The following is a 16742-nucleotide window of genomic DNA, read 5'->3' on the forward strand; positions in this document are numbered from 1 at the left end:
CATGTCATTCTTTAAGGAGAGAGGAAAGAATCGGAGTATGAATGGCCACAACCACTGACCTGCAAGCTTTGCTTTGAAGAATGCTAGTGTAGAAGGACAGAGGTTGAGATAGACACTACAGAATGACAGTATCTGGTATCCAGAGCAGATATTGTGATGTCATAATGCTTCATTCCACCAGTGCCTAAGAGCCAATCACATCAGTGATGTCACAATGGCTTCATTATCCTTAGCTCCCATAAGAATCAGAGTATGAATGGCCACAACCACTGACCCACAAGCTTTGCTTTGAAGAATGCTGGTGTAGAAGGACTGAGGTTGAAATAGACACTAAAAAAATGGCATGGGATTATTTCCCGCGGTTATCCGCGAGGACGGGAACGGTAATGAATTTTGTCACCGTGTCATTGCATGTTGCTCAGGATGGTAAGCAAGATGAGATGCTCCCTTTGCCAGACTTCAGCTTAACCTATGGGCCGGTAACACAACAGGCGTTTTGGCGTCCTTTAGAGCGGTGGTTCCCAACCATGTCTTGGTGGGTCCCCCCCCAGCCAGTCAGGTTTTCAAGATATCCCTAATCAAGCAGTGGTTCCCAACCCTGTCCTGGAGGAACATCAGGCCAATTGGGTTTTCAGGCTAGCCCTAATGAATATGCATGAAGCAAATTTGCATGCCTATCACTTCCATCATATGCAAATCTCTCTCATGCATATTCATTAGGGCTAGCCTGAAAACCCGATTGGCCTGGTGTTCCTCCAGGACAGGGTTTTCAGGCTAGCCCTAATGAATATGCATGAGAGAGATTTGCATATGATGGAAGTGACAGGTATGCAAATCTCTCTCGTGCATATTCATTAGGGATATCCTGAAAACCCGACTGGCTGGGGGTGGGGTCCCCAAGGTCAGGGTTGGGAACCACCGCTTTAGAGAGCCTCGCCTGGTCCATAGGTTAAGCCGGCCCTGCCATACCACCTTGTCACACTGTTTTTTCACTATCTAGAGATCCTCAAACACCATCACCTGAGATCCTTCTCCCAGTCCAAGCATATCAGCTTCTTGTACCCTACCACAATCACATAGGATTTCTGCATCCTGAGTGCATCACTCTGTATTTTGCATTAAATTTTAGGCTGCCAAATATTAGACCTTTTTTTTCTCTCTCTCTAATTTGGTAGATGAAAAGAAGGCTTCTTTTACCAGAAGTAAAAGCTGGATTCCAGTCCAGGAATCCAGCTCTGGATTTGGCTCTGCCTGCCAACAGGCAGAGGAGGGCTGAGCTCCACTGAACTGCAGCTGAGGTAGGGTTTCTCTCAGTCTCTGTAGGAAGCTGCAAGAGGGAGAGAGACGGAGACAGGCTCTTGCAGTCTGCCTCACGGGCGCAGGTTCTGCTTTATAGAAACCCCGGTAATACCCACAAACCACATGATCTCTACCGTCTCTCTCCAAACACTCACGGGAAGCAGCGATCAGACGAGACCTAAGAGGATGCTCTCTCTTCATGCACTGCAAGACTTGTTTTCTCGCTCAAGACCATGAGATTTACACCTATCCACGGCGCCTTTTTTCCCGGTCAATCCCCATCAAGTGATTTCTTTGTAAAGGAGTAGATCACTTTCTGGAGGATTTGAAGACAAGGGGGCAAGAAAAAAAAAAGTTCAGTGACTGAGGCCAGTGGAATTTATTCTTGGCTTGCTCCGGACTTGTTAGCTGCTGGTTATTTGTCTCGTCCCTGGAAATCTGAGTAGTTTTGGAGGGGTGTGTGCCTTGGATTTTTCTTTCCCCCGTTCCCCTCACGCAGGCTGGCAAAAAGTGGAACCTCTCAGGACTCTTCGGCCACTGCTTTCCTCTTGAGGAGCATGGGGAAGGGGCTGGAGAGTGCAAGCTGTGGACTAGGGCTGGGCTACATCCTGCAAATGTTCTTCCTACCTGCACTGGCGATCCTGAGCGCCAGCAGCACCTCGGCAGCTCAAGGTAAGAGAGCCACCCGGGTGGAAGAAAGGTTGGAAGGGTAGACGGGTCCGATTATTGTCTCTAATGCGGAGGTGTTGGGGGGGGGGCGGGGGGGAAGTATCCTGGACAGGAAGCGAAGTAAGGCTGCCAGAGGTTTGCAGACCGAAGCAGCAGTTTGCTTTGTGGGTGCTGATACGCATTCAGTACAAGCGAATTTGTTCACTGTCCGGGAAGGTTTCATTTGTTCTCTGTTTGGAACCACCCCTCCCCCCCCGATCGTTCTCTCTGCATATTCCCCCGTATATAAACGCCTTCGCCCATAGCTGGCGTTTATCTGTATATAGGACAAACCATAATTAGAAAAAAAAATATGCAAAGCCAGATTTTTAAGCAGATTGATCACTAGGGCAACCAGCTGGGAAAAGTTTGGTGAAATCGGCGCTGCGCAGAGTCGCCTGCGGTCTAGATATTCAACTGTGGCGGATGCTGGCAGAGCGTTTCAACCGTATTGGTTGACTTGTAGGTGAGGCAGAGCCAGCGGAAGGGTTCCTAACAGGAATAAGGCGCAGGGAGCCCTCCCCCCTCTCCCGTCCAACACAAAAAGAGGTCAAACCAGTGTTGCATTTGGTGGCATACTGGAGGGCTTCCTTTCCAGGAACTGCTGGTTTTATTTCTATATTTTCACACGAGCAGAAAGCTACCCGATAAATCTGGCAGCAGGAAGCGCTGGCAAAGGGCCCGTATGAAAATTAGGCGGCAAACACCAATCCCTCTCTTCTACGGTACACCGAGGTGCAATATAACTCTTATCGACTAGTTTCCTCCTGTGCTTCCATTTCCCTGTCATATATTAATGTCCTCCTTTATGACAATGATGTAATTATGTTTTATATAGCTCTCCTCAGTTGTGTTTTATTATATAAGAAAAAATTCAATAAGATTAGTATTCTTAATGGAAAAAGTAGCTACAATACTGGTACTTTAAAAAAAAATTTTTGATTAATTTTAATTTAATGACTATTTTATTGTATTATAATATTGTATATTTACTGATTGCTTCAATAAAAATGTTATAAATTTAAAAAAAAAAATTATCACAGAACAGAATATTGAGTCTTGCCCAAACTTCGCTTTTATTGGTGCTGTGTAAAGTCATTTTAGGCGCCTCCTGCGATTCCCTCCTTTAATCTGGTTTGTTTTCTTTCCGCTGAGATTTCAAGAAAGGAAGATGATTTCAACGCAAGGCAGCTCTTGGACTAAAGTTAGATCCTTTTCCTGGGCAAGAAGCTTTAAAGACCGAGAAAGGGGTTGGATAATTGACCACGAGAAGAACAGCATGAATTAGGACCGCTAGAGTAATTTTACTCCAGAGGGGTTGAGAGATCTTTCTGTCTAGATAACATGGAGACAGATGGGGGGAAGGGAATGAATGAAAGGTGAGATCGATATATAGTCAGGCAGAAAGATAAAGGGACGGAAGAACAGGGAACTCAAACTTGCTCAAATACATTTTGAAATGTGTTTAACAGGCTTTAAACTGGGTCAACTTCAAAACACTGGCTTTTCTCGCATGAAAGTCCGGGAAATACCCATGTATGTGTGCTTTGGGCGGATATTTACATCTACTACTATTACTTATCATTTCTAAATAGCGCTGCTAGGTATGGGATTGGGGGGGGGGGGCAGTGATGATGATAGCTGTCCTAGAGACTGGGAGTGTACAAGTTCTTGGCCACCTGCAGCCAGCCCTGCTTATGCGCCTATCCGAGCACCCTTGACTTTACCCGCTAAAGGAAGTCATGTGCGTGTGTCGGAGCGTGTGGCACAGTGGTTAGATCTACAGCCTCGGCACCCTGAGGTCGTGGGTTTGAATCTCTCGCTTCTCCTCGTGACCCCGGGTGAGTCACTTAATCCCCCTCGTTGCCCCAGCTTGGCTAGATAGAGTTGAGTTTGAGTCCACCGGGACAGATAGGGAAATATGATAAAGAACCTGAATTTTTAAACCATTTAGGATAATTTTTTTTTTTTTTTTTTACCCCAAAACATACAATCTGTTCACTTAGGTAGCGAATCTTGGGCTTGGATTGGCGACCTTGCAGATATTGGAGCATGCGTGTGTAAGTTACACGAGTATGTATTGCTTCTGTTTCGGTCCTTGCCGTCAGGTGTGGCATGGTTGAATTTAAAGAGCATGGTGCATGGGAAGAAGCTCCCTTTTCTCTAATTAATATGAAGTCGTGTCCCAAAATGCCTCTCCCAGTTTATAGGTGAGTGTTGGCAAATAAGCGGACTCGTACAAGAGGAAGTAGAGAAGCTGCTTTTATGACACATGCATTCAGGAGGGTCATTAGTACAACGGCAGCAGAAATATAGTCGTCAGGACCCTTTACCCCACCCAGAGGGCTAGGAAAGGGCCAGACGATCAGTGCGGCATAATGGAGGAGCACTCAAAAAAGCAGCCAATTTAGCAGGTTGGGAGAGGTTCATACAGAACATGCAGAGCCAAGTCACAGAATACTTTGGGGGAGGGACCCCAATAAACTGAAAAATAGACGCCTTGGGGGGGGGACTTTGGAAAAAAAAAACTTTAGTGTTTACATTCGTGAACTGTGGATGAAGCTTGTACGTTAAAAAAAAAAAAGTATTCTGCCCATGTAAAGTGCCCACTCACCCCCCTTCTTTGTTACATGAAATAAAAGATGTTTTTCCAAATAAAACGTTGGCGTCCTTCTTGTACTCTAGTAATAAAATCCAGGTCCAGAGTATCTAGCGATCAGGTTCCATTGCCTTGACTTTCTGTAGGCTGACGATCTGATGTGGGTGTGGGGGAGTCACAGAGATCCACTCTAAGGAACTGAGCTCCGTGTTTTACCCCTTCCCGGGAAGTTGAGAGCTGGATCCAGAAACTGATGACAGAAAGTAAAAGTGTCCAAAAAAAAAACAAAAAACAACCCAATGCATAAACATTTAAAATATATAATAAAGGGTCAAACGTCAACAATGTTTCCTTTTTTGTTTTTAAACCAGAGATAAGAGCAGGATTCCAGTCCAGGAATCCAGTTCTGATTTTCACTGTGTCTGCGGACAGGTAGGGGAGGGCTGAGCTCCACTGATCGGAACGGTGCTGCTGAGACAGGGCTTTTTTTTTTTCCCCCAGTCTGTCAAGGCTTAAAGAGAGAGAGAGAAACGGAGACAGGCTCACGTAGTCCGCTTCGCACGAGGATTCCACTGTACAGTGACAACAACACCGGCACCTGAGCTCTGCCTTCTCTGTCCAAAACGTGCGCAGGAAGCAGCGCTACAAAGATGCTCTCTCTTCCCGCGCTGCGAGACCTGCTATTCTAGAGGCTTGTTTTCTCCACTCAGACCATGAGATTGCCACCTAGTCTCTGTGCCTTGCCTGGTCCATTCTGATCGAGTTGATTTCTTTCTGGAGGAAGAAAAAAAAAAAAACCCCAAAACTTCCGAGACTGAAGCCAGTGGAATTGTTTTTTTTTTTTTTTGCTTTTCTCTGGACTTACCAGGTAGCTGCTGCTTCTTGTCCCTGGAAGTCTGAGTGGTGTGGAGAGTGTTCGGCTGGGATTTTGCCAACCCGCCGCGCAGGGTGGCATCGCAGGACCCTCTTCGGCAGCTGTTTTCCTCCTTAGGAGCATGGGGAAGGGGCTGGAGACTGCCAGCTGTGGGCTAGGGCTGGGCTGCATCCTGCAAATGTTCTTTTTGCCTGCGCTGGCGATCCTGAGCGCCAGAAGCACCTCGGCAGCTCAAGGTAAGAGAGAGACCCGGGTGGAGGCTTGCGCTAGGTATGCAAACTGCACCCAGTCTAAATAAATGCACACTGGCATAAGCAGTGCCAGGTGGTAATAGTCTTTCCCCACATCTGGCCCTGGCACTTCCTCTGCTCATACTCCTGGCTCTCCTCTGCTTGTGGATAGCCGAGTAACTTCTGGGATCTAAATGTGAAGATGCTAAATGTTGGAGAAAATGAGAAATACCTCTAAAAAGTGAAGATGCTGAGATGTTAGGGGGAGGGGGGAATCATGAATGGGATCTGGAAGCTGATCAGATATTGCCAGGACCTGGTGCTGTGAAAACGTGCACAATTGTAGAATTGAAAGTTTCGGAACACAGCAGGTGCTGATTTCAAAATGTCAGTGTTGTTCCTTGGTAGGGGTAAGGCATATAAGATGAAGGGTGGCGATGGGCATTCATCTACACTCCTTGGCTAATAAAAGGCACAATCAGTACCTGGTTTGATCAAGTGGCTCAATGCCATTGAACTGTTTTGTATTTTACAGAGGTTGGAGTCTGTAAATTGAACTTTGTCTCTATTTAGAATGGCGTCAAAAGGCAGTGCAGTGTAACTTGTCATTCTTTCCATTCCTTTCCTTGACCTGAATTAGCAGTTACTTATGAGATTTTTAAATATATTTTTTTTTAGGAATATGATTCATACAAAGTGGGATTGGCCCAGGAGGACTCATTTTATTGGACAAAAAGCTCTATGGTTTGAAGAACTTTTAAGGTCCTATTCAAAGATCTTGTCCCCTCCCCCTCCCCCCCATTCAAAGCCTGTGGGGAAAAATAACAACAAAAAAAACCCCTCTTTATTGACTAAATCCCCTAATTGGATAATTAACCACATAAAGAGGAGCTGGAAGTTTGTGACTGCTCTATATTTTCACTCCAGAGGTTTGATTTTTCTGCCTAGATTATCCCAGACAGATTTGGGGAAAGTGATTTGAAAGGTGAGATCGATAGAGGACAATCGGGCTAAACGATAAACGGATTAGAAGAAAGAAGGGAGGGGTGATCGTGTTCCCCAGGCCTCTAGAAAGTCCAAAGCTGTAAACAGGCTTTGCTCAGAAAAAAAAAAAACCCAAACAGGTCTTCACCTGTAGAAGGGGAAATCAAATTCATGACCCTTTAGGGGTTTTTTTTTGCCTCTGGCTCTTACCCTTTGCTATGCCTCCCCCTCCCATTTTATTTTTCAGGGGATTTGATGACATCTGTCCTGTAACAGGAGGTGGGAGTTTATCAGTCCCTAAGCTGTAGCTCGGATTCACTGGCCTGCTGTTAAGCAAGAAAGTTGCGGGATGCAGTAAAAGAAAGGAAAGTGTTTTTTTTTGGTGTGGTGGGGGTGGGGTCTCCCACCACACCAGAGGAGGGTCAGAGGAGGGGCGGGACCGCGGCACAGGAAGCAGCGCCAAAGCAGCGCAGGGATCGCTGACATCGCGATCCTGCTGCGGGCTGCTTCATAGGTGGTGCGGGGAGGCCAGGGAGGCGAGCGATCCTTCGGGGTGGGTCGGGGCATCAGGCCTTCAGGGTGGGCGGGCGGGCAGGCATGCAGGCCTTCAAGGGGGGGGACAGGCCTTCAAGGTGGGGGACAGGCCTTCGGAGGGGGGAACAGGAAGGCCTTCAAGGGGGGGTGCAGGCCTTCAAGGGGGGGGCAGGCAGGCCTTCATGGGGGGACAGGCCTACAAGGGGGTGGGACAGGCCTTCGAGGGGTTCAGGCCTTCGGGGGGTTCAGGCCTTCGGGGGGGTTAGGCCTTCGGGGGGGTGCAGGCCTTCGGGGGGGGTGCAGGCCTTCAAAGGGGGGGGACAGGCCTTCAAGGGGGGGACAGGCAGGCAGGCCTACAAGGGGGTGGGACAGGCCTACAAGGGGGTGGGACAGGCCTTCAAGGGGGGTGCAGGCCTTCGGGGGGGTTCAGGCCTTCAAGGGGGGGACAGGCCTTCAGGGGGGGGACAGGCAGGCTTTCAAGGGGGGACAGGCCTTCAAGGGGGGTGTAGACCTTCAAGGGGGGGGACAGGCAGTCCTTTAAGGGGGGACAGGCCTTTGGGGGGGACCCTGGTTTAGAAGTACACGGAGGAAAGGGGGTGTTCAAAGAGACGTGCATATGCCAAACTTTGGGGGGAGGAAGAAATAATGGGTCTGAAAATAGAGGAGAGGGAGAGAGATGATGGACCATGGGATTTGGGAGGGAAGGAACAGAAAGGGGGAGAAATTGGACACAAGGGATGGTGTGGAGGAGGGATAGAGATACTGGATAGAAGGTAATTGGGAAAAGAAAGGGAGAGATGGTGGACTCTGGGGTGGTGGGGAAGGAGGGGGAGATGCCGGATGAAAGGGTAGTTAAGAAAAGGTGGATCTTTGGAGGGAGATGAAAAAAAAGGAAAGATACCAGACTTCCTGGGGAGTGAAGGGAAATGGAAAGGGATGACAGAGTTGGCAGATGGATGGTTAGCATGCAGAAAGAAGAAAGAAGGAGACCCTGGCAAGCAAGTTATCAGAAGAAAACCAGAGCCTTGGACCAACAAGATTTGAAATATAACCAGACAACAAAAGGTAGAAAAATTAATTTTATTTTGTTTTGTGATTACAATATGTCAGATTTGAAATGTATATCCTGCCAGAGCTGGTGTTGGACTGCAAACGTGAGCTAGGATTTAACAGAGAGAGGAAAAGTCCTTTTTGTTTCTTTATTTTATTTACACCACAGCGCCAGTGTGGTTAGGAGAAGCCAAAGGGGGTGAAAAAGCTATAAAACCCACCAGGATTTTTGAAAAAAATCACCCAACAGGGCAGGAAAATCAAATTGAAAAACCAATTCAATAGGCTGAATCGAATCGAAATTTTTTTCCTGAATCTGGCAGCATTAGTTTGCGCTACTGTCTTAGACTTTAGGACCTGGGATTAGGGAGAGATGGCATCCTCAGTACTTTATAATGCAAGTGAAACGAGGATTTGGTCAGACTTTTGAAGGGTCTGCAGAAAAAAAATATTGTATAGGCCGGGGACATGAGACAGCAGGAAATAGGAACTTTTCTTCCTTTTATTTTTGTGAATGAAAAGGCTGAGGATGTCAGAGAGTTCAGTTAAAATATGTGCTTTATAAGAAAATATAATAATGTGTTTTATAAAGTTTATAGCAGAGCTGGCCTACCCAGTGAGGTGTTCCTAGTGGTGGTGGTGGCAGCGTGTCAATGTGTTGAGAGGAAGAGGTGGTCTGGGAAATTCTGCTGAGCAAACTCCGGGCCCATTTCCACCCCCACTCAACTGGTTCACACACTGAGTGGGTCTTTGGGTGGTGTTTTGGGATCTCTTCCAGCGGTTTATCAGTATCTCCTTCTGGTCCAAGGAAGGAAACTTTGTTATCCTTAGCATTGACCTACAGAATATGTTTGTAACAGCGCTGCTTGTGTGGCATTAGGCTATGTAGTGATCGAAAGAAAAAAACAGACCTTTGCACATTTTTGCACTATATGGTGGGTGTATGAGGAGATTCACATTTCCTGCACAGCTAAGTCCATGTGAAGTTACCTTGTGCTGTATTTGACATCTAGCAAGGTCTCTGTTTGAAAGGAAAGATCTAAACTTAAAAATGAAGTGGCCAGAAGTTATGGTAAAAGCAGATAGTGTAGCTGGTTTTAAGAAAGATTTGGACAAATTCCTGGAGGAAAAGTCCATAATCTGTTATTAAGACATGGGGGAAGTGTCTGCTTGCCCTGGATCGGTAGCATGGAATGTTGCTACTCTTTGGGTTTTGACCAGGTATTAGTGTCCTGGATTGGCTACCATGAGAATGGGCTACTGGGCATGATGGACCATTGGTCTGACCCAGTTAGGCTATTCTTATGTTATGTTCTCATCTTTAGGGGCCTTTGTTTTCACTTCTTATTTTAATGTATATTTTTTCTGGGAACTTATCAGTGGTTTTTATAATGGGAACAAAAATGGAAGAGAATAAATGTGTGTGGGATGAGGGGTAACTAATTTATTCAGCTAAATAATTCAATCCACCTCAAACAGATATAGGAGAACTCACGCACCATTCACACACCCTCCAACCAAAAAACGTCAAAAGAAAAAAACTGTTCGACAACCTCCTAGCCATTCGAGCTGCAACACTCGACCCCAAACTCTACAACCTATTGACCTCGACCACAGACTACAAAACCTTCAAAAAGAAATAAAAACCCTTCTATTCAAAAAACACATGAAACCGAACTAACACAATCAGAACTGTCCCAAGCATCACCTGCAACTACTCCATATGTACTTCTGATGTCATGACAATTCAGACATAATTTATGTTATGTTATGTTTGGAATATAAGAAAATTTTCACTGCCTGTTTCTATTCTGACCATTTATTCCGTTTCATGGTCATTACAAAAAATATTTTTTTTACATGGGGGGGGTGTCAAAAAATTATGGGCCCTGGGTGCCACATACCCTAGGTATGCCACTGGGTAAAACTCTTTATAGTTTATGAAACTTTCCTTTAACAGTTAAAAGGAAAGATATATAAACTATAAAGAGTTTTACCTCATGCAAAAATTGTCATTTCTTTAATAAGACATTAACTATTTTTTCTGCAGCCCTCACAGTTAAAGTTCAATATCTTTTCTTTCTCAAAACTGCCACGTTTCAATCACTAAATTGAAAATAAAATCATTTTCCTACCTTTGTTTGGCAATTTCATCAGTCTCTGGTTGCACTTTATTCTTCTGACTGTGTATACAATACTTCTTCCCTTCTTTCAGCCTCCTGTATGCTTCCTCTCCTCCAGACCTCATTCCCTCCCCCAACTTTTTCTTTCTTTCTCTGTCTGTCTTTCTCTGATTCCGTGCCCCATTTTATGCTTTGTTTCTGGATCCCTGTCCACCCTTCTTCTTTCTTCCTTCCTCCGTGCCCCATTTTTTGCTTTTTTTCTGGCTCCCTGTCCCCACCCCACCTTCTTTCTTTCTTTCTTCCTTCCTTCCTGCCCTCCCCATGCCACCGCCGCCGAGGAATAGTCTGCTGCTGCTGCCGCTATCGGGAACAGGCCATCTACCTGCTTCTCTTCTGCACGGGGCCGACCAACTCTCGCTGCCCGATGTCAATTCTAACGTCGGAAAGGACGTTCCGGGCAGCCAGGCAGCGATTGGCTAGCCAGAACGTCCTCTCAACATCAGAATTGACGTCGAGCCGCCAGAGTTGGTCGGGGCTGCAGGGAAGAGAACAGTGGACGGCCCCCCCCCCCTTGGTACGCCACTGGAGCAGCAGCGTGTCTGGCCGGCTTGTTCGTTCAAAGCCGCGGGTGGCTGGCTCCTTGCGAGATCCGCGCCTGTGTCTGAAGCCTCTCTGATGTTGTGACATCAGAGAGGCTTCCGATGCAGGAGTGGATAGAGCAAGGAGCCGCCAACCCGCAGCTTTGAGCGAACGAGCCGGCTGCTGCTCCAAAAGGAAGAGAATGATGGCCTCCAGACCGCGGGGCGCATATAAAACCTGGAGAGCCACATGCGGCCCGTGGGCCGCATGTTTGAGACCGTTGCTCTAGATCAACTGATCTCCATCTCATCCACTATATATTTGTGACCTTGCTAGAACAGGGCACGTGTGGCATAGTGTACAGTTATAGCCTCAGCACCCTGAGGTTGTGGGTTCAAACCCATGCTGCTCCTTGTGACCCTGGGCAAGTCACTTAATTCCCCCCATTGCTCCAAGTACATTAGATAGACTGTGAGCCCACTTGAGGGAAAATGCTTCAGTGACTGAGTTGTAGCCCATTCTAAGCTCCTTTGGGAGGACGGGGCTAAAAAAAAACTGAATAAAAAAACTAGTAAACGTTAACCAGTATGTCTTGCCCCTGCAGCAGCCACCACCCAGTCAGGTGTGGCTACTGGGATTACGGTGTGGTAGGATTGAAGAACAGGGTTCTTGGGAAGGCTGTAGATTTAGTTTAGTTAAAGATTTGATGTACTGCATTTCGTACAAAGCACAAGGCGGTTTGCATAGCTAAAAATCAAAGGGCATAGAGAGAAGGAATCTAGTCAAGGCAGCAGTCCCCCTCCCCCCCCCCCCCCAAGGCCAAGCACAGCAAGGGGCTGAAGCACAGATTCATCCTATGCCTAGAAACCTCAGTTTTCAGGGAGTATGTTCCAAAACTGCCCCTTTGGGTGGACTTGAACGGAATCACACAGGAGGAGGAAAGGCTAGCAGACAAAGTAAATGAGGAGTGAGAGGTCAAAAGATGAGCTAGATAAGACATTGTTCCTAATTTAAAAGACTTATGGGCTAGTAAAAAAGGACCATTATACTAAATTCTAAAGATAACTGGAAGCAGCAGAGGGTAACAAGAATAGGTTCCACATGGTCATATCTCCTTACACCTGCAAGTGGTTTTACCGTAGTGTCCTGTAATGTTTCGAGAGGGTAGAGAGAGCTTGTTCCAGCTTGTGTTTAAGCATTCTTACTGAAGGGTCTTGCACTGAAAAGCCTCCCCCCTATTTGGGCTGTTGGCGGGGGGGGGGGGGTGTAATGGGTGAAAGTGTAGTGCACAAGATCACGAGGAGTAATCACTCAAGCGTGTCATTATAAATGTAGCACCCCCAAAAATCAAGAGCTGGTCTGTCATAAAGAATACATAGTTTGCAAGGCAAGAGGAAATGGTGGCATTAGACTAATTACTTACATGGGCTTTCACCAGTAATGTGTCCAAATGAGTGAGTTTTATGCATACTATGACCAGGAATGAACCTTACTCGTAAACCAGGGTAGGTCGAGTTCATCTCAGCTACTCAGATTTCCTGCTTATCCTCTTCTCAAAGGGGCTTTCATGACTTTCCGGATGTTGCTGTAGTGATCTTGGCTGGGGGGGGGGGTCCCCCAGGTCAGGGTTAGGAACCACCGCTTTAGAGAGCCTCGCCTGGTCCATAGGTTAAGCCTGCCCTGGCTATTACCTTGCCACGCTGTTTTTCACTATCTGGAGATCCTCAAACACCATCACCTGTCCAAGCATATCAGCTTCTTGTACCCTACCACAATCGCATAGGATTTTTGCATCCTGAGTGCATCACTCTGTATTTTGCATTAAATTTTAGCTGCCAAATATTAGACCTTTTTTTTTCTCTCTCTCTAATTTGGTAGATGAAAAGAAGGCTTCTTTTACCAGAAGTAAAAGCTGGATTCCAGTCCAGGAATCCAGCTCTGGATTTGGCTCTGCCTGCCAACAGGCAGAGGAGGGCTGAGCTCCACTGAACTGCAGCTGAGGTAGTGTTTCTCTCAGTCTCTGTAGGAAGCTGCAAGAGGGAGAGAGACGGAGACAGGCTCTTGCAGTCTGCCTCACGGCGCAGGTTCTGCTTTATAGAAACCCAGGCAATACCCACAAACCACATGATCTCTGCCGTCTCTCTCCAAACACTCACGTGAAGCAGCGATCAGACGAGACCTAAGAGGATGCTCTCTCTTCATGCACTGCAAGACTTGTTTCCTTGCTTGAGACCATGAGATTTACATCTACCCTCTGCGCCTTTCCCGGTCAATCCCCATCAAGTGATTTCTTTGTAAAGGAGCAGATCACTTTCTGGAAGATTTGAAGACAAGGAGGCAAAAAAAAAGTTCAGTGACTGAGGCCAGTGGAATTTATTCTTGGCTTGCTCCGGACTTGGTAGCTGCTGGTTATTCGTCTCGTCCCTGGAAATCTGAGTAGTTTGGAGGGGTGTGTGCCTTGGATTTTTCTTCTCCCCCCCTCCCCCCCTACACAGGCTGGCAAAAAGTGGAAGCTCTCAGGACTCTTTGGCCGCTGCTTTCCTCCTGAAGAGCATGGGGAAGGGGCTGGAGAGTGCGAGCTGTGGACTAGGGCTGGGCTACATCCTGCAAATGTTCTTCCTACCTGCACTGGCGATCCTGAGCGCCAGCAGCACCTCAGCAGCTCAAGGTAAGAGAGCCACCCGGGTGGAGGAAGGATTGGAAGGGTGAACAGGTCCGATTATTGTCTCTATGGTGGAGGGGGAAGTTTCCTGGACAGGAAGCGGAGTAAGGCTGCCAGAGGTTTGCAGACCGAGCAGCAGTTTGCTTTGTGGGTGCTGATCGCATTCAGTACAAGCGAATTCGTTCACTGTCCGGGGAGGGTTTCATTTGTTCTCTGTTTGGAACCACTCCCTCTCCCCCCGGTCGTTCTCTCCGCATATTCCCCCCGCATATAAACGCCTTTGCCCATAGCTGGCGTTTATCCGTATATAGGACAAACCATAATTAGAAAAAAAAAATATGCAAAGCCAGATTTTTCAGCAGATTGATCACTAGGGCAACCTGCTGGGAAAAGTTTGGTGAAATCGGCGCTGCGCAGAGCCGCCTGCGGTCTATATATTCAACTGTGGCGGATGCTGGCGGAGCGTTTCAACCGTATTGGTTGACTTGTAAGTGAGGCAGAGCCAGCGGAAGGGTTCCTAACAGGAATAAGGCGCAGGGAGCCCCTCCCCCCTCTCCCGTCCAACACAAAAAGAGGTCAAACCAGTGTTGCATTTGGTGGCATAACTGGAGGGCTTCCTTTCCAGGAACTGCTGGTTTTATTTCTATATTTTCACACGAGCAGAAAGCTACCCGATAAATCTGGCAGCAGGAAGCGCTGGCAAAGGGCCCGTATGAAAATTAGGCGGCAAACACCAATCCCTCTCTTCTACGGTACACTGAGGTGCAATATAACTTCTTATCGACTAGTTTCCTCCTGTGCTTCCATTTCCCTGTCATATATTAATGTCCTCCTTTATGACAATGATGTAATTATGTTTTATATAGCTCTCCTCAGTTGTGTTTTGTTATATAAGAAAAATTCAATAAGATTAGTATTCTTAATGGAAAAAGTAGCTACAATACTGGTACTTTAAAAAAAAATTTTTGATTAATTTTAATTTAATGACTTTTATTGTATTGTAATATTGTATATTTACTGATTGCTTCAATAAAAATGTTATAAATTTTAAAAAAAATTATCACAGAACAGAATATTGAGTCTTGCCCAAACTTCGCTTTTATTGGTGCTGTGTAAAGTCATTTTAGGCGCCTCCTGCGATTCCCTCCTTTAATCTGGTTTGTTTTCTTACCGCTGAGATTTCAAGAAAGGAAGATGATTTCAACGCAAGGCAGCTCTTGGACTAAAGTTAGATCCTTTTCCTGGGCAAGAAGCTTTAAAGACCGAGAAAGGGGTTGGCTAATTGACCACGAGAAGAACAGCATGAATTAGGACCACTAGAGTAATTTTACTCCAGAGGGTTGAGAGATCTTTCTGTCTAGATAACATGGAGACAGATGGGGGGAAGGGAATGAATGAAAGGTGAGATCGATATATAGTCAGGCAGAAAGATAAAGGGACGGAAGAACAGGGAACTCAAACTTGCTCGAATACATTTTGAAATGTGTTTAACAGGCTTTAAACTGGGTCAACTTCAAAACACTGGCTTTTCTCGCATGAAAGTCCGGGAAATACCCATGTATGTGTGCTTTGTGTGGATATTTACATCTACTACTATTACTTATCATTTCTAAATAGCGCTGCTAGGTATGGGATTGGGGGATGGGGGAGGGGGCAGTGATGATGATAGCTGTCCTAGAGACTGGGAGTGTACAAGTTCCTGGCCACCTGCAGCCAGCCCTGCTTATGCGCCTATCCGAGCACCCTTGACTTTACCCGCTAAGGAAATCATGTGCGCGTGTCGGAGCGTGTGGCACAGTGGTTAGATCTACAGCCTCGGCACCCTGAGGTCGTGGGTTTGAATCTCTCGCTTCTCCTCGTGACCCCGGGCGAGTCACTTAATCCCCCTTGTTGCTCCAGGTTGGCTAGATAGAGTTGAGTTTGAGTCCACCGGGACAGATAGGGAAATATGATAAAGAACCTGAATTTTAAACCATTTAGGATAATTTTTTTTTTTTTTACCCCAAAACATACAATCTGTTCACTTAGGTAGCGAATCTTGGGCTTGGATTGGCGACCTTGCAGATATTGGAGCATGCGTGTGTAAGTTACACGAGTATGTGTTGCTTCTGTTTCGGTTCTTGCCGTCAGGTGTGGCATGGTTGAATTTAAAGAGCATGGTGCATGGGAAGAAGCTCCCTTTTCTCTAATTAATATGAAGTCGTGCCCCGAAATGCCTCTCTCCCAGTTTATAGGTGAGTGTTGGCAAATAAACGGACTCGTACAAGAGGAAGAAGAGAAGCTGCTTCACTGACACATGCATTCAGGAGGGTCATTAGTACAACGGCAGCAGAAATATAGTCGTCAGGACCCGTTACCCCACCCAGAGGGCTAGGAAAGGGCCAGACGATCAGTGCAGCATAATGGAGGAGCACATCCTCACTCAAAAAAGCAGCCAATTTACCAGGGTAGGAGAGGTTCATACAGAGCCAAGTCACAGAATACTTTGGGGGAGGGACCCCAATAAACTGAAAAATAGAGGTGAGAAAACAGAAACCTTGGAGGGTGGGGGGGACTGTGGAAAAAAAAAAACTTTAGTGTTACCATTCGTGAACTGTAGATGAAGCTTGTACGTTAAAAAAAAAAGTATTCTGCCCATGTAAAGTGCCCACTCACCCCCCTTCTTTGTTACATGAAATAAAAGATGTTTTTCCAAATAAAACGTTGGCGTCCTTCTTGTACTCTAGTAATAAAATCCAGGTCCAGAGTATCTAGCGATCAGGTTCCATTGCCTTGACTTTCTGTAGGCTGACGATCTGATGTGGGTGTGGGGGAGTCACAGAGATCCACTCTAAGGAACTGAGCTCCGTGTTTTACCCCTTCCCGGGGAGTTGAGAGCTGGATCCAGAAACTGATGACAGAAAGTAAAAGTGTCCCAAAAAAAAAAAAACCAACCCAATGCATAAACATTTAAAATATATAATAAAGGGTCAAACGTCAACAATGTTTCCTTTTTTGTTTTTAAACCAGAGATAAGAGCAGGATTCCAATCCAGGAATCCAGTTCTGATTTTCACTGTGTCTGTGGGCAGGTAGGGGAGGGCTGAGCTCCACTGATCAGA

The 16742-nt window shown here is 46.4% G+C and overlaps 1 protein-coding gene across 2 annotated transcripts in view; it reads left to right on the forward strand.

Moving 5' to 3' along the window:
• Positions 1–1636: 1636 nt before the first annotated feature.
• Positions 1637–16742, forward strand: part of UNC5C (unc-5 netrin receptor C) — a 700386-nt gene continuing 685280 nt past the window's right edge. Inside the window, exon 1 of one of the 2 annotated variants that reach the window (XM_033957834.1) lies at positions 1637–1971. In XM_033957834.1, the coding sequence (XP_033813725.1) occupies positions 1857–1971 (115 nt within the window). In that variant the 5' untranslated portion in view covers positions 1637–1856. Of the gene's footprint in view, positions 1972–12992; positions 13649–16742 lie in introns of those variants that run through there. The other variant, XM_033957824.1, reaches the window with a different exon arrangement.

This window comes from Geotrypetes seraphini, chromosome 1 (assembly GCF_902459505.1).
Source record: "Geotrypetes seraphini chromosome 1, aGeoSer1.1, whole genome shotgun sequence".
NCBI lineage: Eukaryota > Metazoa > Chordata > Amphibia > Gymnophiona > Dermophiidae > Geotrypetes > Geotrypetes seraphini.